Source organism: Panthera pardus, unplaced genomic scaffold, assembly GCF_024362965.1.
Source record: "Panthera pardus isolate Hobbes unplaced genomic scaffold, ASM2436296v1 HiC_scaffold_17, whole genome shotgun sequence".
Lineage (NCBI taxonomy): Eukaryota > Metazoa > Chordata > Mammalia > Carnivora > Felidae > Panthera > Panthera pardus.
Window position 1 is genome coordinate 3,907,125 of NW_026526732.1, and position 27,783 is coordinate 3,934,907.

At 44.2% G+C, this 27,783-nt stretch overlaps 1 protein-coding gene across 1 annotated transcript; it reads left to right on the forward strand.

Annotated features, from left to right (window-relative positions):
- CUNH6orf118 (chromosome unknown C6orf118 homolog) lies at positions 1-27,783 on the forward strand. Its single transcript, XM_019412747.2, has 10 exons — positions 1-80; positions 6,251-6,933; positions 7,773-7,895; positions 8,714-8,773; positions 11,454-11,578; positions 17,946-18,004; positions 21,613-21,794; positions 24,813-24,866; positions 25,424-25,485; positions 27,543-27,783. Exons 1-10 carry the CDS (start codon positions 56-58, stop codon positions 27,649-27,651), a joined length of 1,482 nt encoding a protein of 493 aa, XP_019268292.1. The 5' UTR covers positions 1-55; the 3' UTR covers positions 27,652-27,783.

Below are 27,783 nucleotides of genomic sequence, written 5' to 3' on the forward strand. Positions count from 1 at the left end.
TGTTTGTCCGTCTCCGTGGTAACCGCGGGCTCCCGGGAGCTGCGGCGGAGCGACGATGGCCCGGGAGTCAGAGCCCGAGTGTAAGTGCGCCCCGAGCGCGCCGTGGGCGCCGCCTGACGTCCGTTCGCGGTGTGATCGCCCAGGCCCCGGCTGCCCTGAGCCTGGTGTGACGAATGAAACCGCTTCTTGCGGCTGCACCTCGAGGCGGCCGCCGGGTCACCCGGGTTTGGGGCTGCGTGCGGAGGGGGGCGGGGGATGCGGTGCCTCCCCGGAACAGCTCAGGGTCACGTTCAAAGGAACAAGGTCGTGTGCGCGCACGTGCGTGTGTGCACTCGAGCGTGCGTGTGGGCACGTGCTCGTGTGCGTCCCCCGCGGGGAGGAGGGATGAGGGTGGGATTTCTAGAAGCCGTTGGGAGCGCCCTTTGTGAAGAGCCCCGCTTCGGGGCCCGTCCCGCGGCGCCGCGTCCTGCGGGGCCTCGCTGGGCACCCGCAGACCCCAGGCGGGCCGCCCCGCGAGGTGGTTTCCCGTGGTTTCGGACCCTTTCTTCTGTTCCCCGTGCAATGACTCGACGAGCTGTGTTCGCGAAACCTCTCCACCACCCCCGTCCCCCCCTTTTTTTAATAAAGACTCTGCATGATAATGGCCCATGATAATCCCCAGTCCCCGGGCACGTGGTCTGAATGAATTTCCACGTGCGCTGTTTCAGCCCTTTCAGAGTCCCTTTGTGCCCGCGCACCGTGAGGTCTGTTGCCCGCCACGGACGGTGGCCGACTGTTCAGACGGCCTGGCGCGGAATACGCGTTTCTGCGCGCGCCCCCGCGGTGTCTGCGGGGCTCCCAGACGTGGTCACGCACGCTGGCCTTGCAGGGTCTGTGTGCGTGGTCCCTAAGCGCCCCCCCCCCTCCGCCCCGCACTGCCCGAGAAGGTTCCAGTCACGTGGCGGCTGCGTGGTGTGTGCAAAACGTGCCACGCGGTGGCGGGGAAAATACACCAGCGCGTCCTTTTTTTTTCCCTGGTATTTCTTAAGTGCATATTCTGTACAGTGAAAAGGAGGAGGAGAAATTCGTTGCCAGGCCGACCCCACACCAGGAGATCGGGTGAAATGCAAAAAAGTAAGGGCCGGGGCATCGCCCAGACTGTGCCGCAGGCGGTGGTTAGAAATTTACAGCGTCCCAGGCTTTTGAGGTTGTTTTGTTGTTTAACACGTAGGTAAAGAAACTGAAGCCTCTGGGCGCCTGGGGGCTCAGTCAGTTTCGCCTCGGACTCTTGCTTTTGGCTCAGGTCATGATCTCGATCTCAAGGTTAGTGGGATTGAGCCCCGGAGTCAGGCTCTGTGCTGACAGCAAGGAGGTGGCTTGGCGCTCTCTCTCTCTCTCTCTCTCTTTCTCCCCCTCCCTCCCTCCCTCCATCTCTGCCCCTTCCCTGCTTGTGCTATCTGAATTAATTAATTAATTAATAATAATAAAAGGAACTGAAGCCTCTCCCTGACTTTGGGAGGCATCACTGCTTTCTTCCTTTTGGGATCTGGGGGTGGGGGATCCTGGGGTGGGGGGTTCCGGGGAGGGGGCGATGGTGTTCAGGGGTGGCCACCCATCCCCTCTCCCGGCAGTGCTGGCTCTCCCGAATTGTCAAGTCTCTTGGTGGTTTTCCCGCCCCTCCCACTGGCCGCAAGCCCTCCCCTGACCGTCATCACCAACTGGCCTGTCCAGTCCTGGATTCGGCGTAGCCTGCACTCCCCTTGCTGTATTCGTTCATTTTCTGCTGCTGCTGCTGTAACGGATGACCACAGATGTAGTGACACTAAGCAAACCAAACTCCGCATCTCTGTCCTGTGGGGCAGGAGTCTGGTTGGCTCTGCTGGGCCCTGCTGGGGTCTCTCTGGGCAGAACTCTTGGTACCAGCTGGGCTCCCTTCCTTTCTGAAGGCTCTGGGGCAGACTGTCCTCCAGGATCACTCCGGTTGTCGGGCAGGACCCACTTCGTTGCGGTTGTAGGACTTGAGGTCCTGTCCCTGTCGCCTGTCAGCTCCTGGACGCCTCTCCCCAGGGCCCCACCTGGCCCCCCACCCCCATCCCAGAGCCCCCAGTGGCCATGGAATCCTTCCATCACAGGGAATCTCTCCGACTCCCCTTCTGGTCCCACCCAGGGAAGGTTCTGTGCTGTTAGGGGCCCATGGGATTAGATCGTGCCCCCCAGGTAATTCAGGAAACCCTATTTTAAGGGCATAACTTTAATTAAATCTGCAAAGTCCCTTTGTTAGGAGCATAGAAATGGGAGGTGGGCTCACGAATCCGCCTTCCGGGCCCAGCAATTTCAGGATAATTAAGGTGAGGTGTTTTCCCGCTTCTCACTACCGCACTACAGACACGTGCTCTGGTGGCTCCCACTGTCTCCCTGTCGCGGGTACTCGTAGCTCGTTCCTACTGGACTTTGGGATTCCCGGTGGGATGGGGGCGCCTGGGGGGCTCAGTCAGTTAAGTGTCTGGCTCTTGATTTCAGCTCAGGCGATGATGTCACAGTTCTTGGGTTCTGGCCCGGTGTCAGGCTCCACGCGAGCAGTATGGAGCCTGCTGGGGATTCTCCCTCCCTCCCCCTCCCCCTCCCTCCTCCTCCCTCCCCCCTCCCTCCCTCCCTCTCTCTCAAAATAAATAAATAAACTTAAACAAAACAAAACGAACATGATTCCTGGTGCGGAATCCTGTGAGGGAGAGAGCACGGTATGGTGCGGAGTAAAATTTTGTATTATTATTTCAAATTCTAAGACTATGACTTCCTTTCCCGCGTTTATTCATGACGCAAAACGGTTAACTCTTGGTCTCTTTCTGATGCGGCTGATGTGAATGAAAACACGGTTTCTTCCCTGGAGGAACTGTCGAAATCGCCCCGGAAGCGTGTGGCGGTGGGTGGCAGAGAGTGAACGAGGACAGGACGAGGCCGTGTGCGGAGTTCAGGAGAGAGGGATCACGACCTCGAGAAGCGCTGTAGACACCCGACAGGCGATTAAAATGCCGGAGGGGGCAAAACCAACCCGAGTATCTGCACAGACGGAGGCCTCCCCGTGTAGATTCTTTCAGGAGTTCAAGCACCCAGCCTGGCTTGGCCGGTTCCCCGCGGCCCCAGGCCTCTGCTCTGGCCGCTGGGAGGAGAATGAGTTTGCTAATTTTCCGGTGGTTCCAAAGCCTTTTGGGAAATAAAATCGACAGGATAGCACAACACCAGAAATGCCTCTTTCTCCTGCTTTCCAAAGAGAGTTGGTATCATGTAGGTGACGGGGAATTTTAGTTCTCAGCGCAGCTAGGCCACGGTGCCCAGGTGGTTTGGCCAAATTTCATTCTGGATGTGTCTGTTGAGGATGTTTGTTGGGTGAAGGTAACATTTATCCCAGTAGACTTTGAGTGGAGCAGATTGTTCTCTGAAATGTGGGCGGGCCTCGTCTGCTGCTTCGAAGGCCTTACTCGAATAAACACTGACCTCCCCAGGGCAAGAGGGAATTCTCCAGCAGAACGCCTTGGGCATGAGGTGGGTTTGTACCATAATCACATGAGCCGATTCCTTAGAAGAAATCTCTGTATATTCTCTCTCTCTCTCTCTCTACACCCTTTGGTTCTGTCCTCTGGAGAAGCCCAACAAATACGATGTGTTTTTAGCACCTTCTTTAAGTGTTGATGCCTTTGATTACGTATGATCATCTGTCTTGAAAAAATGTTCTGTTGATATTTTAACATTTTATGAGTGGTTTCTTTGAAGTAAGAAGCTAATCAACAGGGAGAAGGGGAGACTGTGGTCTGGGCTTGGCAGTATCCCCGAGGTGGGTAGAATTCTGGAATGGCTCAAGTTTGCCTGACCTCTCGTGGACACTTGGCATAGTCCCCAAGCCTTTGAACAGGGGGACAGAGTGCTCTGCGATTGTGCTGTATCCCACGGCACCAGAGACCTCAAGACAGGTAGCATGTTGGGTGGGCCTGACCTAATCACACGAAGCTGGTCATAGTGGAGGAGTCAGAAGTTGGGGAGCATGAGAAGTATGTGAAGGGGGTTCAGGGATGAAGGATGAAGGGTCTCAGAAAGAGACCAAGAGTTAACTGTTTTGCTTCGTGAATAGATGTGGAAAAGGAAGTCATATTTTTAGAACGAGGGCAGCCACTAGGAGCTGAGCGTGACCCCCACCAACAGCCAACGAGGAAGTGGGGACCTCGGTCCTACCATCGCAAGAACTCGATTCGCTCAACAATAGGAATAAGGCTGCAAGCAGGTTCCCCAGCCCACTTCCAAGGCTTCCGAGAGCTCAGCCAGGCCCACAGTTTGATATCTGTGTTGTGACATCCCGAGTGGAGAATCCAGCCCCTTCAGGCTGAAGTCCGGACCCATATAACCTTGCGCTAAACCCGGTTTGAAGCTGCTGTTTGTAGTAATGTGTTATATAGTAACAGATTTGAAGCTGCTGTTTGTAGTAATGTGTTATATAGTAACAGAAGTTACCCCGGTTCTTCAGGTTCTCTGGGCCTTTCTTACTTTTCACAGGTGAAAACAGAGGAAACACTGTGTCCTGATTTATTGTCACTGCTTCTGGACGTGGATTGGTCAGGGTTTGGATGTGGCACGGGTCCCAGAAGGCCCTCCCCTGGAGCCCAGGCACTTGTGGGATAAGAGGGCTGATCCAACAGTTGGGTACAAATGCTGTATTCAGGGATCAGTTCTCCTCATGCCCCCCGGCCTCTGACCCCTCCTCTATGACCATCTTCATGTGATTAGGTGAGGCCCACCCAACACGCTACCTGTCTCGAGAGGTGCCTGGACCCGAGTGGGTCACATAAGTCCTTCTGCTTCCCTTTTACAGCATGGGGACGAAACTAGTCACAGATGGAATCATTGTGGGGCCCAGGGTCACGGATGTGGGCAACGCTTGGATGGGGGGTGTTCAGGGTGGGCCCTCAAGGGCTCTGTTGCCAGTGCCCTCCCCAGCCCAGGTTGACGTGCGGGACCGCAGATCTGGTCAGCTACTCCTCCGGGGTTCTCTGGAAAGTTATGCCGTATGCTCGTGGCTCCGGGGCCCTCACGGCGCGTGGCCAAAATCTCCTTTCCTCGAGTTGAAGTCTGGGTCAACTCTTGTTCTACCAGAAGCATTTGGCAAGGTGTTCCCTGTGCTGTAGTCCTTTCCTGAAAATAGATACCGTTCATGGAGTGTCTGTTCTAGGCCGTGTGCTTCTTTGCCAAAAGCGATTCCATTTAGCTGTCAATCAACCCTTTTGAGTAGGATGATTATCCTGATCTTTCAGAGGAAGAAATTATGATTCAGAGAGATTATGTAACTGTTTAGAGCTCACGTGGTCAGGAGTCTGATTCAAACAGCCAGGTTTTTCCAGTTTTATGTCCTGGACCATGTGCCCATGTGGCACCCCACCACGGGGACATAGGAGAAGCTGGGCCCTTTGTGGAAGGAGCTGGGGTCCCCGTCAGCTCTCCCACGGGGTTTACTCCGTGGCTCCTTATCTTCTACAAGTGGGGATGGGAGCAGAAGGGGTGACTGACTTGTCAGTCCCTGGGGGTTTGGCCAGGGACGCTGAGACATTTCAGTATTGAGAGAGAAAACACCTGTGTTTATTTCCTACGTTGGGTGTCTCTGAGCATCATCATTATGAATTCTAATTATGCTGTTAAACTTCCCTTTCAGAACCTTTGCTAATATTGTAAGAAACCCTCTGTTGAATCAAAAGCCCCATCCTCCTTCTTCTTGGCTTTGTAGGGCCCTGGTTTCTTTCTTTCCTTCTTTCTCCCTTTCTCCCCCCCTTTCTCCCTTTCTCCCTCCCTCCTTTCTTTCTCTCTTTCTTTCCTCCTTCCTTCTTTTCTTTTTTCCTTTCCTTTCCTTTTCTTTCTTTCTTTCTTTCTTTCTTTCTTTCTTTCTTTCTTTCCTCTCTTTCTCTCCCTCTCTGTCTTACTTTATTTTGAAGTAATCTCCACACCCAACATAGGACTAAAACCTGCCACCCCAAGATCGAGAGTCTTACGCTCTACCAACTGAGCCAGCCAGGTGCGCCCCTGCGGGGCCCTGGGCTCTCTGATCGGACCTGCACATCATGTGCACCTAGCAGCCCCCCGTTTGCAGAAGGCCTGGCCTGCGTGCTGTTTCCTCTCGTGTCTGTCAGCTCCTCCTCTGGGACTGGGAGGTAGCAGCTCGGCAGATACGCACAGCGGTCTTATTGTCTTATTGTGGAACCTCTGACTTAATAGTCTCATTATCTTTCCTGACCAGTTTACCTGCGGTGGAAACACTGTGAAGTGCCAGGTGTTCAGACTTTATGCAATCTAAGGACACTTCTGAACAAACTTCAGAAAGATCACAGAGAGGATGTCTATCTTTACACCTCTGGGCACTTGAATCCCAATAAGCTCTACAGGCCTCCTGAGACCATCCTGTATCACTGGCCCAACGCCAATAGACCAAAAGGGGAAAAGATCTTCCAGGTGGAAAAGCCGATTGGAAAATCCGATAAGGAGATCACCAAGATGAAAGACGCTCTGGCTTATTTTACCATCAATACAGCTCTGGGGCCCAATGAGGCACAGAACGCACCGCTGTTCAGGTATTTGAACCCCGCGGAGCATAGTTCCCACGCTGCAGAAGAGGATTTCATTCAAAGGAAGTCTCCGAGGAAAGAGGGTTCTCCCGAGTGGCGGAGGAGAGAAGAGCTGAGGTTGCCAGAGGTGAAGGTTCTCAAGTACAGAGCGGTGGAGTCCAGCCGTGAGTGCGTGATGCCTCCCCGATGTAAGGATGAGTATCAGTACATCAGCTCGTACTTAGCCGGCCTGACGAAGACAGACAGGTACAGGAAGTTCTTGCGCTTCCAAAAAGAAGTTCTTGCGAAGCACCATCTCCAGAAGAACGACTTCACGGGGAGGCAGGCAGCGACACGGCATGAGAAGAAGTTGGAACAGGTAAGGAGGTTGACCTTGCAGTCCCGTGGGCACACTGCGGGAGTTCGGGTGTCCAAATGTTGTGGGTGGACGTCCGCATTCAGACCCCTCATTTACATTTCCGGGTAGGATGTAGGGTATCCACCAGGGGCTGGGAACATCTGACACGAGGTAAATAATCACGGGGAGAAGTAGAAGAAGGCTAAATCCAGAAACTTAATCAGTTGGAGGTGATTTCATAGGGAGAGCATCAGACGCTGCCTGGCCGCTGTGATATACAATGTTCATGGATAGCAGATGCATCTGAGGAAAGGTTTGCCTAACTTGCTATGAAAGCACTGAGGGCAGAGTGAGGCGGGGGTAGACAGTCAGGTGACAGAGGTAGATTCTGCCCGGAGTCACTCGTGTCTGTGGAAGATAATTAGTGTGATGGGAGGCGCTTTAGTGAACTCCCAGGGGCCGTGAGTCATGCACAGTGACCGGGCATGTGATGCAAGAGAGAGACTACGGGAAGAGAGGAAGTAGCAGTGTGCCTGAGAAGTAACCAAACCTGATGAGGGTTTTGGCTGAGAGGACTAATGGAAAGAGAAGGACCCTGTGGGTGCAGTAAGTCCTTAAATACAGGGTGCAAGGGGGTGAATGGAGAAAACAAAGACAAACACGCCTTGGACAATCAAGCAATCAGACCTCCTCAGGCTCCTCGGTTGGCCGCCTGGCTCTGCCCAGACCCAGCTCTGGGCTGGTATGAGCTGGACCCGCTGATAGAAAACCCCATGGAAATTCTCATTCCTCCCCCTGAGAAACTCTTTGGAAAGGAAAATTAAGACATCCTGAAATGTCTGGTTCTGTTTCTCCACCAGGAGCTCCAAAACGTGTGTGTATGTGACTCCCAACAGTTCAACAGACTGCAGGTCTATGGAAAAGTCTTTGAAGATATTTGCAATAGTTCTTTGATATTTGGGGATATCTTGAAAGAAGTTAAGGTAATAATAAGGGTATATTTGTCACATAACAGTTGAGAGCCATACATGACATTCTGTGCACAGGATTGCTGTTCTCACAGAATTCCTGCCAAGTATCATGGCTTCCATCTTACAGAGACGGCAAGTGACTCACAGACTCAAAGTAATGTGCTTATGGCCACACAAATCACCAGTGGGACATGTGAATAGACAACCAGCTAGCTCACTCCTTAAGCCCATTTTCTTTCCTGCTAAAGCTTCCCAACTATTTATAGACTTTTACAAATTGTATATATGTAACATATAAACATTTATAATTATGCATAATAAGTTTATATAAATTCTTATGGAATTATAAGTTGGTTGTGATTTCATGATGAACGTTGAGCTTCATATCAAAAGTGAGTTGAAACAGGGTTTCTTACACATCTTTCTCTTATCCAAATCCTAAAGACGAGGATACTTAAAAGCAGGAATACAGTGGCCTGTTCTCCAGAGAATGTCCCCATCCCTAGGGAGCCCATCTCTGGCAGGTCGGCAGGACCCAAGTCCCCAGAGCACCCATATGGCAGGAGATCACGTGCTGTGTGTGCGTGTCAGAGTATTTGATACTGTTCTGAGGTGATCCATAGTTAACATTCAGACCTGCTTCCAGGTTGGTGAGATTTTATACACTTTATTGTGCGTATTGGTTAATATGCTGAAGGAACATTTTATATTTTTGAAATGATCTAGACTGACATCCTTAACTTCCATATTATTTATACATGCAAAGAAACTTACATAGTAGTGTTAAACACGTTTTCAATGGATTTTTTTTTTTTTTTTTTTTGGTATAGGATGAATACGAACTCTACATGGCAATACTCCTGCGGTCCCAGACCGCATCACAGTATAAGGTAACGAACGATCATGCAAGTGCCTAAATAGAGCCTGTTTCTTCATTCTTTCATATTTCACGGGCAGGAGAAAACATTCAGAATCCAAGAGGCCCCATCTGCTTCCATAGTAGAAAAGCTGGAGACCAGCTGAGGGGCTTGTGGGTAAGGACTTCACCTTCTGGTCGCAGTGAGCACCAGCGGTGGGGTGGAGGAGGGGCATACACGTTGCTTGTGTTGTGCCGATGTCTCTGGCCACCAGTTCTCAGGGATCTCTCTGGCTCATCCCCCTGTAACCCTGTCCTCCCATGGCTGTTTCACTCAGCACTGGCCCTTTTCTCCCTCTTTCTCTGGTTATATGATATATCTGCTCACCTTTATACTGATGATCCCCAGCTCTGTCTATGGCACCCAGATACTTCCTGGGAGCTCCCGGTTATACCTGTGTCCAGGTATAATCCCATTGGACGTTGACACTTAGGTGTCTGGGGCAGGCAGATTACAGACCTAAAGATAGGGAAACTATCCTGAATTACCTGGGGGGCCCAATCTAATCCCACGGACCCCTACAAGCTGAGGCTTACGTCTGCTTCCCTGGGTGGGGCCAGAAGGGGAGTCGGAGAGATTCCCTGTGATGGAAGGATTCCATGGCCACTGGGGGCTCTGGGATGGGGGTGGGGGGCCAGGTGGGGCCCTGGGGAGAGGCGTCCAGGAGCTGACAGGCGACAGGGACAGGACCTCAAGTCCTACAACCGCAACGAAGTGGGTCCTGCCCGACAACCTGAGTGATCCTGGAGGACAGTCCGCCCCAGAGCCTTCAGAAAGGAAGGGAGCCCAGCTGGTACTGAGAGTTCTGCCCAGAGAGACCCCAGCAGGGCCCAGCAGAGCCAACCAGACTCCTGCCCCACAGGACAGAGATGCGGAGTTTGTATTAAGCCAGTAATTTCGTGGGTATTTGTTATGAAAGCAATATAAAGCTAAGAAAATGCCCCATAAATATCTCAAAGCAGCATTTCCAACTTTAAGCTGTTCTTTATTGTACATTGGCTACCATAGCTTGTGTGTGTGTGTGTGTGTGTGTGTGTGTGTGTGTGTGGTCCTTATCTCATTGATGCTTAGCAATGGCCTTCTAGATTATACATCTTTCCCTATGAGGCAACTGTGCTGGGCTGAGTAGTGTCCTCCAAAACATCGTGTCCACCCGGGGGGCTGTGAGTGTGACCTTACTGGGAACTAGGGTCTGTGCAAGTATAATTAAGTTAGGGTGAGGTCCTTAGGGTGGGTCCTAATCCAGCGGCTGATGCCCTTATAAGAAGAGGGGAGTTTGGACCTGGGCACAGACGTAGGGAGCAGAGATCAGAGCGGGACATATACTGACACAAATCTCTGTTCCCAAACCACTGAAGTAACCACATAGAAACAGTCTGGGAACATAGATGGTGCCACGTCAGGAATTACCAGACAGCACGTAGGGAAAGCATGGAGGGCGCGTTGCAGTGGGGGCCCCTGGGTGGCTCAGTCGGTTAAGCGTCCGACTCTTCGTCTCGTCTCGGGTCATGATCTCGGGGTTCGTGCTGACACACGGAGACTGCTTGGGATTCTCTCTCTCTTAAAAGAAATAAATGAACTTAAAAAAAAAGTGTATTGTGACAGCTATAATGCAGCACGTACAAGTGCATGGTGTCCTCGCCTAACAGCCCCCAGGTGTCCCCTCCAGGCCGAGGTCGCACTGTGGATGTTCTAGTAAGGAAAATAGACTGCGAGATCAACTCCCTCATTCACAAAAACTGAGAGAATGTGGCATTACTAAAACTACTTTTGACTTTTCGAATTCAATAAAGTTTAAGAATTCTGTCTTACAAATTGGGAAGTACAGTTGCCTTGTATTTGAAAAACATCACAGCCTTACAGGGAGGTCAGTTCTGATTTACTCCTTACATCTTTTCTTTTCATCTGTAATTATTTTATTATTTTATTTTGTCTTATTTTACTTTATCTTACCTCATCTTAGGAGCAGAGGAAGAGGGAGAGACAGCCTTTTTTTAAAAGTTTATTTATTTTGAGAGAGAGCGAGCGAGCGGCATGAGTGGGGAAGCAGCCGAGAGAGGGGGAGAGAGAATCCCAAGTAGGATCCACACTGTCAGGGCACAGAGCCCAATGCGGGGCTCCCTCTCACGAACTGTGAGATCATGACTTGAGCTAAAACCAAGAGTCAGATGCTTAACTCGCTGAGCCGCCCAGGCGCCCCAGAAAAGTAAGCTTTTGTTTGAGAGGAACAAGCAAAGGGTCCGGTTGGCGGCCTACCCTGTTCCTTGGGTTTTTCACGTTGAGTCCAGATGAACGTATGTGCGCTAATTTCAATCAAACACCAGCATGAAAAGTTCCCTGGCCAACAGGGCATCAGCTCTTTCTTTCTGTTTCTGGAAATGTGGCAGCCCATCACCTAAAGAGGCAGGGATCTTTGTGTCTCCACATCCTGCGGTGAAACCCCACCACTTTTTAAATGCCTTCGTAAAATAAAGCCTTCATAAATTTTAAAACAATATTTTGTCCAGATCTTTACATGACGAGTTATCCCTCCTCCCATATTTTCCTATTTACCTATTTTACCTAGAATTTCTGTTTTGACTCAAAATATCTTGAATACACTGTAATATTCCTTCCTGTGTGTGTCTCATCCATTACGGCCTTGTCCTCCTAGACTCTGCTGGCTAATGCCAAGGGGCTGGAGAAGAGGTCCGTGAAGACAGCAGATGTCAACCAGGCCAGGGAGGAGCTGAGGGCGATTGTGACGGCCACCAAGGCTGCCCTGGAGCATAATGACAAGTGAGGGTTGACAGTCTGATTTGATTTACGTTGGGATTATACTATCGTACAATGTATTAAAGCCACGTGACAAGCGTGTCTTTACATTTTTCCTGCGTTGTTGGGTGAGATGTGTTGCCTTCGCTAACAGTGTGCCTGCCATCTGGCCCCTTTCCCCAGCCATCACATCTGTGACTGGGAAATTCAACCAAACCCGGCGTTTGTATGGGGGAGGGTGGTTTGGGATGGTTTCCGAGGGAATCTCGTCTTCCGTGGTGGTCTCCTGGGGACCTACTGGTAGGTGACCCGGCTGCAAAGTCAAGACACCTTTCATGAATGGGCTTATTATTTTCTTTTAACTTAAAAAAATCTTTTGACCTTTCTGTATAGTCTTCCAGATGAAATAACAATTGGATAGGGCGTATGTTTTGTAGAGGGTTAAAAAAAAAAGACTGAAGCAAAGCCAGCACACTCAAGAAAACAAAACAGGAAACAAAAACCAAAAAATGAAACGGTGCCTTCAGTATAACTAGAAGACAAAAAGCATCCAGACTTCAGGATACCTGAAAATGGAAAAATGCACATCGAATGGCAGTGAATCGTTATCCACGGTCTTTCTACAAACCTTCGCGACAGAAAGGGCAGTGGGGGAAGGGAGAACAATGGAACTGGTAGAAAACATAACATGTTCTAAGACCAGTGAGAGCGAGAAGGAGAGAGGTGAAGAGAGAGTGGGAGGGAGAGAGAGGGAAAGGGAGAGAGAAGGACAGAGGGATGGGGAGAAAAAGAAAGGGGGTGGGAGGAAGGAGGAGAGAGAGGGGAGTGAGGTTTTTTTTTTTTCAATGTTGATTTGTTTTTGAGAGAGCAAGTGGGGGAGGGGCAGAGAGAGAGGAGGACAGAGGATCTGAAGCAGGCTCTGTGCTGATAGCAATGCATCGGATGTGGTGCTTGAACTCATGAACCACGAGATATTGACCTGAGCAGAAGTTGGACACTGAAATGACTGAGCCACGAAGGCGCCCCCTTTTGCAGACTTTGTATTAAAGATACGTCCTTTTCATTTCTGCTGAAATGGCCTTTGGGACTTTGGTAGGGATTGAATTGATTGGTAGATGGCCTGGGAGGGTATCATCACCTTTACCACATTGCGCCTTCCAAGCTGTGATCCTGGGAGGCCATTCCATTGACTTAGGTCTTTTTTAAATATAATTTAAAATACAATTTTTAAAAATATAATTTATTGTCAAATTGGCTGACATACGGTGCGTAAAGTGTGCTCTTGGTTTTGGGGGTAGATTCCCGTGGTTCATGGCTTCCATACAACACCCAGTGCTCATCCCAACAGGTGCCCTCCTCAATGCCCATCACCCGTTTTCCCTTCCCCTACTCTCCCATCAACCCTCAGTTTGTTCTCTGGATTTAAGAGTCTCTGATGGTTTACCTCCCTCCCTCTCTGTTTGAAACTATTGTTTTCGCCCCTTCCCCTCCCCCATGGTCTTCTATTACGTTTCTCAAATTCCACATATGAGTGAAAACATGTGGTATCTGTCTTTCTCTGCCTGACTTATTTCACTCAGCATAATACCCTCCAGTTCCATCCACATTGCTGCACACGGCAGGATTTCGTTCTTCCTTATAGCCAAGTAGTATTCCATTGTGTATATAAACCATATCTTCTTTATCCATTCATCCATTGATGGACATTTGGGCTCTTTCCATAATTTGGCTATTGTTGAAAGTGCTGCTATAAATATTGGGGTATATGTGCCCCTATGAGTCAGCACTCCTGTATCGCTTGGGTAAGTTCCTAGTAGCACTGTTGCTGGGTCGTAGGGTAGTTCTAGTTTTAATTTTTTGAGGAACCTCCACACAATTTCCCAGAGTGACTGCACCAGTTTGCATTCCCACCAACAGTGCAGGAGGGTTCCCGTTTCTCCACATCCTCGTCAGCATCTGTTGTTTCCTGAGTTGTTAATTTTAGCCACTCTGACTGGTGTGAGGTGATATCTTGTGGCTTTGATTTGTATTTCCCTGATGATGAGTGATGTTGAGCATCTTTTCATGTGTGGGTTGGCCATCTGTATGTCTTCTTTGGAGAAGTGTCTATTCATGTCTTTTGCCCATTTCTTGACTGGATTATTTGTTTTGTTTTTTGGGTGTGGAGTTTGGTAAGTTCTTTATAGATTTTGGAGAGTAACCCTTTATCTGATATGTCATTTGCGAATATCTTTTCCCATTCCGCCGGTTGCCTTTTAGTTTTGTTGATGGTTTCCTTTGCAGTGCAGAAGCTTTTTATCTTGATGAGGTCCCAATAGTTCATTTTTGCTTTTAATTCCCTTGCCTTTGGAGACGTGTCGAGCAGGAAATTGCTGCGGCTGAGGTCAAAGAGGCTGTTGCCTATTTTCTCCTTTAGGGTTTTGATGGTTTCTTGTCTCACATTTAAGTCTTTCATCCATTTTGAGTTTGTTTTTGTGAATGGTGTAAGAAAGTGGTCTAGTTTCATTCTTCTGTGTGTTGCTGTCCAGTTCTCCCAGCACCATTTGTTAAAGAGACTGTCTTTTTTCCATTGGATACTCTTTCCTGATTTGTCAAAGATTAGTTGGCCATGCGTTTGTGGGTATATTCTGGGTTCTCTTTTCTATTCCACTGGTCTGTGTGTCTGTTTTTGTGCGAATACCATACAATCTTGATGGTTACAGCTTTGTAGTAGAGGCTAAAGTCTGGGATTGTGATGCCTCCTGCTTTGGTTTTTTTTTTCAACATCACTTTGGCTATTCAGGGTCTTTTGTGGTTCCATACAAATTTTAGGATTGCTTGTTCTAGCTCTGAGAAGAATGCCAGTGCAATTTTGATTGGGGTTGCATTGAATGTGTAGATTGCTTTGGGTAGTATTGACATTTTAACAATATCCATTCTTCCAATGCATGAGCCTGGAATGTTTTTCCATTTATTTGTGTCTTCTTCAATTTACTTCATAAGTTTTCTATAGTTTTCAGTACACATATCTTTTACCTCTTTGGTTAGGTTTATTCCTAGGTATTTTATGGTTCTCGGTGCAATTGCAAATGGGATATATTTCTCGATTTCTCTTTCTCTTGCTTCATTATTGGTGTATAGGAATGCCAACTGATTTCTGTACATTGGTTTTGTGCCCTGCGACTCTGCTGAATTCACGCATCAGTTCTAGCAGCTTTTTTGTGGAGTCTTTTGGGTTTTCCATGTAGAGTATCACGTCGTCTATGAAAAGTGAAAGTTTGACTTCGTCTTTGCCAGTTTTGATGCCTTTTATTTCATTTTGTTGTCTGATTGCTGAGGCTAGGACTTCCAACACTATGTTAAACAACAGTGGTGAGAGTGGACATTCCTGTCATGTTCCTGATCTCAGGGGGAAAGCTCTCAGTTTTCATTGAGGATTATGTTAGCTGTGGGTTTTTCATATATGGCTTTTATGATGTTTAAGTATGTTCCTTCTGTCCCAACTTTCTTGAGGGTTTTTTGTGAAGAAAAGTTGCTGTATTTTGTCAAATACTTTTCCTACATCTATTGACAGGATCATATGGTTCTTATCCTTTCTTTTTTTATTTATTTATTTTATTATATTATATTCATTTTTTATTTTATCAATGTGATGTATCACAATGATTTGAAAATATTGTACCAGCCCTGCAGCTCAGGAGGGGCTGCATTTTTGCATCCCTGTTCATCAGGGAAATTGGCCTGTACTTCTCCTTTTTTGTGGGGTCTCTGTCTGGTTTGGGAATCAAGGGAATGCTGGCTTCATAGAATGAGTGCAGAAGCTTTCCTTCCGTTTCTATTTTTTGGGACAGCTTGAGAAAGATAGGTATTAACTCTGCTTTAAATGTCTGGTAGAATTCCCCTGGGAAGCCATCTGGCCCAGGACTCTTATTTGTTGGGAGATTTTTGATAATTGATTCAATTTCTTCACTAGTTGTGGGTCTGTCCAAATTTTCTCTTTCTTCCCACTTGAGTTTTGGCAGTGTGTGGGTGTCTAGGAGTTTGTCCAGTTCTTCTAGGTTGTCCAGTTTGCTGGCATAGAATTTTTCATAGTATTCTCTGATAATTGTTTGTATTTTGGAAGGGTTGGTTGTGGTAAGTCCAATTTCATTCATGATTTTATCTATTTATCCCCCATCTCTTCTTTTTGAGAAGTCTAGCAGGTTATCAATTTTGTTTATTTTTTTCAAAAAAACCACCTCTTAGTTTCATTGATCTGTTCTCTGTTTTTTTTTTTTTTTTGATTCTATATTGTTTATTTCTACTCTAATCTTTATTATATCTCTTCTTCTGCTGGCAGAGGGGTGAGGCTTGAAAGGGAGGGAGAGAGAGAAAGAGAGAGGGGTAAGGAGAGAAATGGAGGGAGGCAGAGGGAAAGGGAGAGAGAGACAAGGATAGAGGGGTGGGGGAAGAAAGGGAGGGGGAGAAGGGAGAGATAGAGGGAGAGGAAGAGAGAGAAGGAGGGAGGGAGAGAGAGCAGCTTCCCTAAATAATACAGATAATAACAGAGGTTCCTGGTCGGTCTCTCAGAGCACTGACTTAGAAGGAGAGGACTTTGGAGTGCGGGTGGAAGCAAAGAGCCAATTCTGAAATGATGATATGGTGGGAACAGGTTTAAAAGGAAGTGATCGGCGTCCTTTAAAGCTGTGCATTGAAGAGAAAAAGAAGCAGAGGAGGGGGGTTTAGAAACCCGTACCTCACACACTCCCCGAACCACTAGCCCTGCCCACCACGGCGCAGAGGTGCAAGTGATCTCTGTCTGTACAAATGGCTCCAAGAGAGAACAGAAAATGGGGGCCCAAGCAATTTAGTTGATGAAAATCTCGGCCAGCCGACGACAACAAAAAGTCGGAGAAGGAAACTGCCACAACGCTCCTCACTTAAATATTCCCTGAAGAGCGTTTCTGGATATGAAAACGATCTGGAGTCAGTAATGTAAACAATAAGCACAGCAATGAATGGCAAGAAAAAGGAAGATGTGAATCAAGGTTTGGCCACTGAGGAACAGCTAGTTGGAAAAGTCAAGATTATGTCATAGATCCAGACTAAATTATGATGCTCCCAGCAGGAATAGTCTTGAGTGACACTACAATAAAGAGCGTTAGAGAAAAGCGGGAGAACAAGCAAGAGAATGAAAATGAGATCAGAAAAGAAAGTCAGAGAAAAAGTGGTTGAAGTGGAAGACAGAAAAGAAGATCCATTGGACATAATTAAAGTCTCAGAAGAAGAAAAATAAATGGGACGGAACATCACACTTGAAACTGTAATACATTAAACATTTCTAGAAACTAAATGCTCTGGATCTACATGCTGAAAAGACTGTTAAGATTATTATTAATTCACTTAATCTCAATCTCTTAACATTGGGGGTCATAATACCTTTCTATTTCTTTTAATCTCTGATGCAATGAGCTAACGTATGTGAAAATATTTAACCATTAGGCCTCTTGTAGGCAGGCAGCATCGACTCATTTGTGGTAGTGATGTTGGTAACCAAATCGCAGGGGTTTTCTGTACATATTAGCGCCCCCATCTTTTTCCCTCCAAATCAGAGATAATACAGTTGATTTAGTTTAATTATTGTGTTCATGTTTTTGTTTTTGTTTTTTCCTTTGGAACCAGGGGGAGGATACAAAGAAATTACAACTGTTTTCATTTCCTTCTTTTAAAATGTTTTTTACGTTTATTTATTTGTTTTGAGAGAGAAGGAGAGAGTCCGGGAGGGGGAGGGATATAGAGAGAGAGGGAGACAGAGAATCCCAAGCAGGCTTCAGGCTCAGCACAGAGCCCAATGTGGGGCTTGATCCCACAGACTGTAAGATTGTGACCTGAGCCACAAGCGAGAGTTGGACGCTTAACTGACTGAGCCACCTAGGCGCTCCTAAAATTTCTCGCATTTTACTTTTAGCATAAATGTACTGGGATTTGTGAATTGTATCTGTGGGAGGAAATCGAAATGCACAGGGGACATGCGGTGTGCCTTCCAACAGCAGTGACGTGCTTCCACTGGCCCTCGTCTCTGGTTCGTCTCAGAGTGTAAACGCTGGTTTCTTTGCTTCCCTGCTTCGTAGAAATTCAAGTAACAAAATAATATCCATAAACCCTATGGGAGATCATTTATTTATTTTCCAGCTTCTTCAGCTAGTGGCTTGTGCAATCTTGGTAAGAAAGTACCCTTTTGTTTATTGAATTTGACGGCTGTAGGCTCTCACTTTATGTCGATGTTCAAAATCACCTTTTTGGATAGAAACTGAGATCACTTGGTATTTGTCAATTTTTTTTAAAAAAAGACCTGTGGCATAAAATAGACAAAGGAAGAACGGTGCAAACGGAGTTCTGATATTTTACTCTCTTTTTATTGTCAAACCTGTAGGCTCAGAAGTGAACTAGACGTGGAACGCACGTTGCTGCAATCAGCTAAGGAAGAGTCGGGCAAGTAATTGTGTTTCTCGGGAGCCAGATACAACCTGTGCACCAACTCATTCTTCTCTCAGATCTTTGTGGTTTTTAGTAGAACACTGAATTAAGCCAAGACCTCCTGCAGAAAGAATTCCATCAAGTTTTGACCGAGACATTTGGACTAGAGCCCGAGAAACTGACCAAATGAGGGGCGCCTGGGTGGCTCAGTTGGTTAAGCTTTTAAACCAACCCCCCCCCCCCCCCGCCAGCAGCTTTTAGGATATACTCACAGATATGACCTGTTTTAAGTTCTTAGAAGACCTTGGCCTCAGAGGTTCTTGCTGGAGTCTCTTGCTTCCTCCTGCCAGTTCTTTCTTCCTGTGAGCAACACCCGTGTGATTTACCTGCTGGCCATCCTCCGAGGGTCTCTTGTGGGGCTGGCTCAGCGCTTGTCTTCTGACTCCTTCTCAGGGCTCGGAGCGTGGTGGGGTCCACCCTTCTCCTGCATCCACGTTGCCTATTCTTGGGATCCTCTTACACACGGGTCATGGATGGAACTCCAGCTCACCATTTTCCGTTTCCTTGCTGTCTCCTAACCCAAGCCCACCATTTTCCTTTTTTCTTAATTTTAATTTGAGTAGCATTGACACACGATGTTTACATTAGTTTCAGGTGCACAACTTGGTGATTTGACAAGTTTATGGATATGCTCTGCGCTCACCGCGAGCACGGCTACCATGAGCCCCAGTAAATTGCTGTTATAGTATCATTGACTACATTCCTTATGCTCTGCTTTCGTTCCCATGACTTACTCATTCCGTAACTGGAGCCCTATGCCTCCCTCTCCCCTTCACCCCCTTTATCCATCCCTCCATCCCCTTCCCTCTGCCCACCATCAGTTTGTTCTCTGTAGTTATAGGTCTGATTCTGCTTTTTGTGTGTTTCTTCTTCTCCTTCTCCTTCTTCTTCTTAAGATTCCATTTAAGAGTGGAATCATATGGTGTTTGTCCCATGTTTCTTTTAAATCTAAGGGCTTTACTGTTAATTGCTAACAGGATAAAATGAAAGATATAAAAAAATAAACAAGAGGATGTTACTAATTTCTAGCACTGAAGTCAACTTTTCTTAATATTTGATTCTAGCTGTTTCTGACACTTTTCCAGTGCTATTGAAGAAATCTGGTGGCTTGTGTTCATCCTTTTCTTTTTTTCCCAAAGCTTTCTCATTCAGGAGCCTCTCCTCCAACCATACATTTCCTGTGGAATTTCCCCATGTTGGTGCCTCAGTCTTCCTCCTTAGGTAGAAAAGGGGTAACAGTTGGGTTTTAGTGACTTCACATCCCTTTTGACTTCTGTGCCCTCAGTCAATTGTTGCAGGTTAAAACGCTCAGCTTAGGTTAAGGTGGGGATCAGACTTCGTGGGTAGAAGCTTAACTATGGCTGTTTCTACCCGCTTGGTTAGTTCCTCATGCATCTGTTTAGCTAATTCCCCAGATTTCAGAACTCACCTTCAGAGTTTTCCCTTCTTCCAAATCTGGCAAGTTTGAATGATGGCAGTGGTTTCCATCTTGTTCATTTTGTACAGGTAAGCATTATCACTCTTTCGACTTGCCTTTTTTTTTTTCTATCAGAAAGGGGTAGTCATTCTTTCTCAAAAAATTGTCTTCCCGCTCTAGTGAGTTACCTCTAATGAGTTACATTCTAGTAACTCAAGTACTGTATAATCAAGTGAGTTACTGTCAATGTCTCCACCTCCTTTCTGAATCCTTAGATATTGATGTCTGTTGGAGCCTTGGCATGTCTTTGGTTCAACACACGCATCTTTGATTCCAACTCTTTCCAGCCCAGATCTCTTTTTTGGCTTCAGATTTGTATATCCAACTTCCCTCTGGACGTGTCCGCTTGAGTATCCCATAGGTGCCTCAACCCAACAGCATCAAGACTAAACTCTCTGTTTCAATGAATGACACCACCAAACACATGGAGGTCAAGTCAGGAAACCTGTGGCAGAAATCTTTCCCTCGTCACCCCACCAACCACCTCAGCAGAGCTTGGAGTTAATGGCCAACATGGAATCTTACCTCTCTGCTGCCGTGAACTCACTTCCTTCGCACCGCATCTGTCCCTAGCTGTGGCAGAGCTGAAACCTAGGGGTTACTTGGATATCTACCTCTTCCTCTGCATTCAGATCCAGTGAGCCCTCCTTGTTTCCAGTCCCTTAAATCATTTTGTATCTCTCCACTTCTCTAGGCGACAGGCACCATCCTGATCTGATCTTGTTTGAATGATGGCAGTGGCTTTCTGACTGGTTTTCCTGTTCCAGCCTTGCTCTTTCTCTTCCACTTTTGGTACTGTAGACAGTGACCATTGTGTGGTTGTGTTTATCCCGGCCTAAAAGCCTTCCACAGCTTCGGCTGATGTCCCAACATAGATTATAAGGCCTTTTCGGGTATTCCCCCTGCTTCCTTCCTAGTGTTATTTACCGATGCCACTCACCTGGCCCTCAAAGTCCCCACAGTACTGCATACCTTTCTTTTTACTGAAATGTGCTGAAATCTGTCCTTCCGCCCCCTCTCCGTCTCCCCGGCCCCTTCTGCCTCTCTAACGCCTGTTCATCATTTGGTTATCGATTTTGCCGTGATTCTGCAGAGTTGTCCTCATACCTTCCCCACACTGTGTTAGGTGCTCAGATTGGGCACTCAGTAGATACTTTTTGATAATATAAATGAATTAGAAGAGGCATGTCCCCATTCTCGGATCAGATCATTTTTATTGATGTGCTTGAACCTTGACTTACATTATTATATTTTAGCATTACATATATATACACACAGTATACACATTATACACAATATATATATACACTTTATATATATAGTATATATATTATACACAAATATACACATTATACACATTATACACACACATTATATATATGTAATATATATAATATATATAATATACACATATATATACACACATTATATATATAATATATATGTATACATATACGTATATGTATATATGTGTATATATGTGTGTATATATATGTATACATATATATACACATGCAAATTATATATACACACATTATGTATATATAATATATATATATTATACACACATTATACACATTATATATATACATATTATATATAACATATATATAACATGTATACACATATATACACATTATACACATATATACACATTATATATACACACATTATATATATGTCATATATATAATATATATAATATACACATATATACATGTTATATATAATATATAATATATATATTATACACACATATATACACATACACATTATATATACACACATTATGTATATATAATATATATATATTATACACACATTATACACATTATATATAATATATATAACATATATATTATATACACATATATATACACATTATACACATTATATATACACACATTATATATATATTATATATATATACATTATGTATTTTATATATATATTATACACACACATATATATACACATTATATATGGCAGTATGTAACATACACCATAGTGTTAATAATGCATAATACTATTCATAAGAGATGACATATTAAACACAGTAATACTTTGCTTTTAAAAATATTTTCAGAATCATCTAAGAAAAATGTAATGGATGAGGATCACCTTACCCTTATTGAGAAGGTTGAAAAGAAGAGGTGTGAAATACTCAGTAAATGGGATGAAATTCATGCTCTTGAAAGAGAAATTAAAACGACTCTGATTCATACTGGAATTTCACATATCACTGAAAATAGGATTAAAAGCATAGAGGTATGTAGTTTATTCATTTGAATGTCTACATTGTTCTTTTGCCTGAAGAGGTTGGCAAATGCCTGAAGCAATTTCATTTGGCCATTGGGTGAAAAATAATGGACAGTTGGGTCCAAATATATTTTAATTGCAAAACATTTGTAGCAAATGGTTAGAATAATGACGAGATCTAGCTAAAACAACAAAAATAAAGGTGATAAAAATTATGTAGAGTTCTGGTAAGGTGCAAAGTGGATCTCTTTCAGGTCAGTTGATGTCTCTTAACAATTTTGTATAGAAGATGCTTGTCATGAAGGTGATGACAATTGTCATCTGATATGTACTAAGTAGCTTGAGCTGAAGCTCAGAGGGGTTCAGAACTACCTGCCCCACGTGACACAGGTTAGAGGCGGCAAAGCTGGGGTTCGAGCTTAATACTTTGGGGGTTCCAAAGCCCTAACAGTTTTCATTGTGTCACATTGAAACTTCGTAGTTAGATTTTCAGTGAGTTGAACAATTGTGCTAGAAGATAGAAATTCGCTACTGCCATGGAAAAGGAAGTCTACTATACTAGAAGTAGTCTTTAACAGTTATTACTAACCATTTTGACGAACCAATGATGAACAATATAATGTAAATTGTAGTCTGTGTTTTGAAATGTTATGGTACTCTACTTTTTGTATGTCGTAACCTAATTAATTTGTGCAATATCTGACTCAATGTTATCACTTTGTTATAGAGTTTATAAATGATATATGATTATTCTTTGTCTCATGGTTATATAATTACATAGATTTTTCCAGCACTATTTTTTCAATCTTTTTTTAAAAAGCAGAATTATAAAGGGACGCCTGGGTGGCTCAGTCAGTTGAATGTCCGACTTCGGCTCAGGTCACAATCTTGCGGTTCATGAGTTCAAGCCCCGTGTCAGGCTCTGTGCTGACAGCTCAGAGCCTGGAGCTGCTTCAGATTCTGTGTCTCCCTCTCTCTCTGCCCCTGTCCCACTCATGTTCTTTCTCTCTCTCTCTCTCTCTCAAAAATAAACATTAAAATTTTTTAAAAAAGCAGAATTATAAAGTGTATAGGAAGTTAGTAGTGGTTTAAACTTATTTTGACATCTCTCTCTCTTTCTTTTAAAATAGTATGTTCAGATTTCTTTCTGTGATTTTGTTTATAGTCCTTTTTTTTTTTTTATGTTTCTTTGTTTTGAGAGGGGGGAGGGGCAGAGAGAGAGACACACACACACAGAATCCAAAGCAGGCTCCAGGCTCTGAGCTGTCAGCACAGAGCCTGACCCGGGGTTCGAATCCACGAACATGAGATCACGACCTAACCGAAGTCGAGGCTTAACCGACTAAGCCACTCAGGTACCCCTACAGTCTATTCTTTTTTAAATGACATAATGTCCTGAGAATGAACACTAATTTACAGTCGAATTTTTAAACATTGAAAATAATATGTTATAGTTTTAAATATATTATAACTTTAAATATATTATATTAAATTGTATTATATATTATGCAATGTATATATAATTATATAATATAACTTTAAATATGTTATAGCTTTAAATCATGTAATAATGTAAATGTATCACAAGATACATCATAAATGTAATGTAAAATTATGTAAATTTTTCCTTCATGATTAAAACCTCTTGAAGTGGATTGAATCTAGGAAATAGAAAAGTCTGTATAAGGGTTCCATATCACTAATTTATATTACTTTAGCTATTTATTTATATTTTGCTCCTTAAATCAAATGCTAGAAGCTACAATAGAATTGCTTTTACTATCTTATGAAATAATTCATTTCTAGTTTTGGATTTGATATATGTCATTTATTTTAAAAAAAACTTTTTTTTTTACATTTATTTATTTTTGAGAGACAGAGAGAGGCAGACTGCAAGTGGGGGAGGGGCAGAGAGAAGGAGACACAGAACCCAAGCAGGCTCCAGGCTCCGAGCTGTCAACACAGAGCCCTACGCGGGGCTCGAACTCACGAACCGCGAGATCGTGACCTGAGCCGAAGTCAGACGCTTAACCGACTGAGCCATCCAGGCGCCCCTGAAATATGTCATTTCTAACCAAAATAAAAAATAACTAAATGCATCAGGGATTTACAGTGTGCCAGATACTACTGTGAACATTTAAAAAATACTATTTCGTATAATTTCCAACAACCCTAAGCCATTATTAACCGTCTTTTTCAGATAAGGAAACCACAGCACAGATACACTCAGTAACTTGATTGAGGTCACAGTGAGAAAGCAGTAGAATTGGGTTGAAAGCTCAATTTAGGTTTTTAATTATATACTATCTAGGTTCACTGATGTAACTGCTAATGTGAAAGAGCAAATGTTTACACCCTCTGCCCATCATTATTTTGCTCACAATTATCTTGGATATTCTCATTTACAGTATTAAATATTTTTCAAGTTTCAGTAATAATACTCTCAGTATTTTGGTTGTGTTTACAGCAAACCTATAGATTCATTCGGGAAGAAGTTACAGCTTTACAATATTCACACTCCCATCAAGGGTCATTTTACATTTATTTAATTTATTTTTATGCATTGGCTCTTAATTTTTTATGTTTGCTCTCGGGACTTTATGGCATCTGTTACTATTGTTAATGGAAACTTTAAAAACATTTTACATTACAGTTTGTAATCAGTTATTGCTGGTATATATGTGACTTATTGATATTTGTATTTTTATATTGTATCAAGCCACTTTAACAGATTCTGTGATTAGTTATGAAAATTGAGGAACTGCTCTAGAATTTCCCTAAAATTCTCTAGGTTTTTGTAATATCAACCCTTATGTCCTCTCGTTTTTGATCTAGAGGGCTAGGATCTGTCTTACTACCTGTCCTTCCAGTCATGCTTTGTTTATTCATGTTTTTAAACGATGTGCTATTGGCTACTTTTGAACTTAGAATAACATCATTTACATATTTTTGTTCCATAAGTGGGGAAAAGTATTTAACATATATTCTTAACCAAGTATCTTACTTTTAAAACCATTTCTCCTTCAGACTGAAGCTATAAAATTAGAAACAGCAAATCGAATTTTAAAGAAGAAAATACATGTAAGTTTATGTGAATCAGTGTTTTCCAATAGAAATATTTCCTTTAGTGCTGTGTGCTTCTTGTATTGTGTCATATACAAAATAAGAATATATGCATTATCTTTCTCAACGATAATTTCTGTAATGCTAGGAATATCTCAGTATGTAGACAGTAGCTTAAAACCGGACAGGTGTAACCTAATGTATTAGTGAAAAAAATAAACAACCTTTTTAAATAGTTGGATATACCAATCAGAATTGACCGTTCCTCTAACCCTTCCACACCTAACAATGAACTGTAATGAGTTTACATGGTGACAAGGAATGTAGTGAACTGGCTCCTCTAATGACTTTCAGGACGGCCCTCCAAAATTCATACTAAGAATCTGCTGCTTAACTGATTATAGTTCTACTTCTAGGATATATATATATATATTCCTCTGTATTATATATGGCATACATGAGTATGTTATGCCTGATTCCAGAAATTGTATTCCATTTTGGTTCAATGTTCTTGTTGATATGTATGAGCAATACCATGCCATTATACGGAAACAATGATTTTTTATTCTTGGTAGATTATTGAAAACAATGTGAAGCAGAACCTAGAGAAGCATGAGACAAGTGAGCGGGAGCAGCAGTAAGTATTGATGTCATGATAGGAGAAGCAGGACAATCTCATGCTACTCTCAAAACCATCCATTCGAACCGAGATTAGACTAAACAGTACTTTGGAAATGTTTATATTCGTGAGTGTTAAATAGACATGTTTCATCCTGTGCTTAAGAATGCTTAGCCCAACTCCGTTGGTTAAGCGTTCGACTTCGGCTCAGGTCACGATCTCATGGTTCGTGGGTTCGAGCCCCACGTCGGGCTCTGTGCTGACAGCTTGGAGCCCGGAGCCTGCTTCGGATTCTGTGTCTCCGTCTCTCTCTGCCCACCCCCCACCACTCATACTCTGTCTCTCTCTCCTTCAAAAATAAATAAACATTAAAAAATGTATATATATACACACACACACACACACACACACACACAAACGTATAAAAGAATGCTTAGCCCAAGATTTAAATCTCAGTCAGTATATATTGTTTAGCAATATAGAAATAAATTATTTGGAAAGAAGTGAAGAATTGAGACTAAATTCTCATGGGCAAGGATCGGGAAAGTGGGGAGACGTGTGACTAGGGGTGGCTTTCTTTTCTCAAATTATATAGCTTTTAGAGATATTAAATTTTAAAAAAATTTTTAAACATTTATTTATTATTGAGAGACAGAGACAGAGCGTGAGCGGGGGAGGGGCAGAGAGAGGGGGAGACACAGAATCTGAAGCGGCCTCCAGGCTCTGAGCTGTCAGCACAGAGCCCAATGTGGGGCTCGAACTCACAAACTGCAAGATCATCACCTGAGCCGAAGTTGGATGCTCAACCGTTGGATGCTCACCCAGGCCCCCTAGAGATATTAAATTTTTGAAGAAGCCTATATAGGTGTTGCTCTGACAACTTTTAATTTAAAAATGAAATGGCTGATTTATATTATCTGTTTTACATGGTTAGCCTTTTATGGTTAATTTTCTTGCAGTTGGTCCTATAGTTCAAATCTCAGGATTTGGTAAGGCCGAGAGCAACAGAAAACTACTAGTTTAAGCATGGAAAAGACTAATTTGTAAAAACAGTAAAAAGACGTTTATTTGTAGGGGACCTAGGTTCAGTGATAATATTGGGAACTGGTGTCTTTCGCTCTTCCTTCTCTGTTCCCCTTAAGTATCATTTTCCTCCTCAGTGTGGCTGTCTTCAGGGGAACCTGGGTGGCTCTGTCGGTTAAGCATCCGACTTCGGCTCAGGTCGTGATCTCACGGTTCGTGAGTTCGAGCCCCGCGTCGGGCTCTGTGCTGACAGCTCAGAGCCTGGAGCCTGTTTCAGATTCTGTGTCTCCCTCTCTCTCTGTCCCTCCCCCACTGATGCTCTCTCTTTCAAAATGAATAAACATTAAAAAAATTTTTTTAAATATGCCTGTCGAGAGGCATGAATCTCTGTCCCACGGAGGAAGAAAGGGGGAAGAAAAGGACAAAAGCCAAAGAGCGTCTCATCATGAGGCTTTTCTGTTTTATTCAGAGGGGAAGGCCCTTCCCGGGGATCCACACATATCTCATGGCCCAGCACTGTGTCCCCAGGCCATCTTTAGCTGCAAAGGACTCTATGAAACAGAACACCCTACTTTCCAGTTTACATCGTAGAGAAAGTCACCAGAGAAAGGTGTTGGAGTGGTTGCTGAGTGAACCGTACGGGTGGATCCAGGTTTTGTCGGGTCTTAGATCATATTGGGTGTCCTCAATGGAAAAGAAGACGGAATTAAAAATACCAAATTGGGGAGGCTCCTTCCATAGTTCTGGCCACGAGAGTGAATGGACCTAAAGTTTAAACATCACTATCTTCAAGGTAAATTCTGCTTCTGCAGCCACACTGTGTGTAGTCTGGAAAATGCTGCAGGGGGTTGTCCCCCTAGTTAGGGAGAATCTTTGCTACACTCAAGGCCAAAATGCTACAAAAAATCCTTTAAAATCAAAGTGGAAGATTACAAAGTCTCGCCATGTGTTTTTGAGTAAATATGTGCTGAAACAGATGTTTATTTAAAAATTTCCTTTTATGCTTAAGGTACTTTCTTTCTCATCTATCGTATTCATTTGTTGTGTTTAAGGAACCTTTGGGATTTCATTACAGAATTTGTAAACTTAAAGGAAACAGACAACAACCCTCAAGGGACTGGAAAAATGACCCATGAAAATTCACAGCCATCATGTACATAACGTGAATGTCTGCAGATGTATAAAGTAGTGAAGATACATCTCATTTTGTCAGTTTTTTTCAGTTTTAATTTCTAATAAAGTTAATGCACTATATGCATCAAGATACTGGAATAAATACATGTGTGCATGTGA

Excerpts from the sequence above, each read along its gene's own strand:
- CUNH6orf118 (XM_019412747.2), top strand. The coding sequence starts at position 56 with ATGGCCCGGGAGTCAGAGCCCGAGT. Across the intron at positions 81-6,250 it reads CCGGGAGTCAGAGCCCGAGT|TTTACCTGCGGTGGAAACAC; the intron begins GTAAGTGCGCCC and ends TTTCCTGACCAG. Across the intron at positions 7,896-8,713 it reads ATATCTTGAAAGAAGTTAAG|GATGAATACGAACTCTACAT; the intron begins GTAATAATAAGG and ends TTTTTGGTATAG.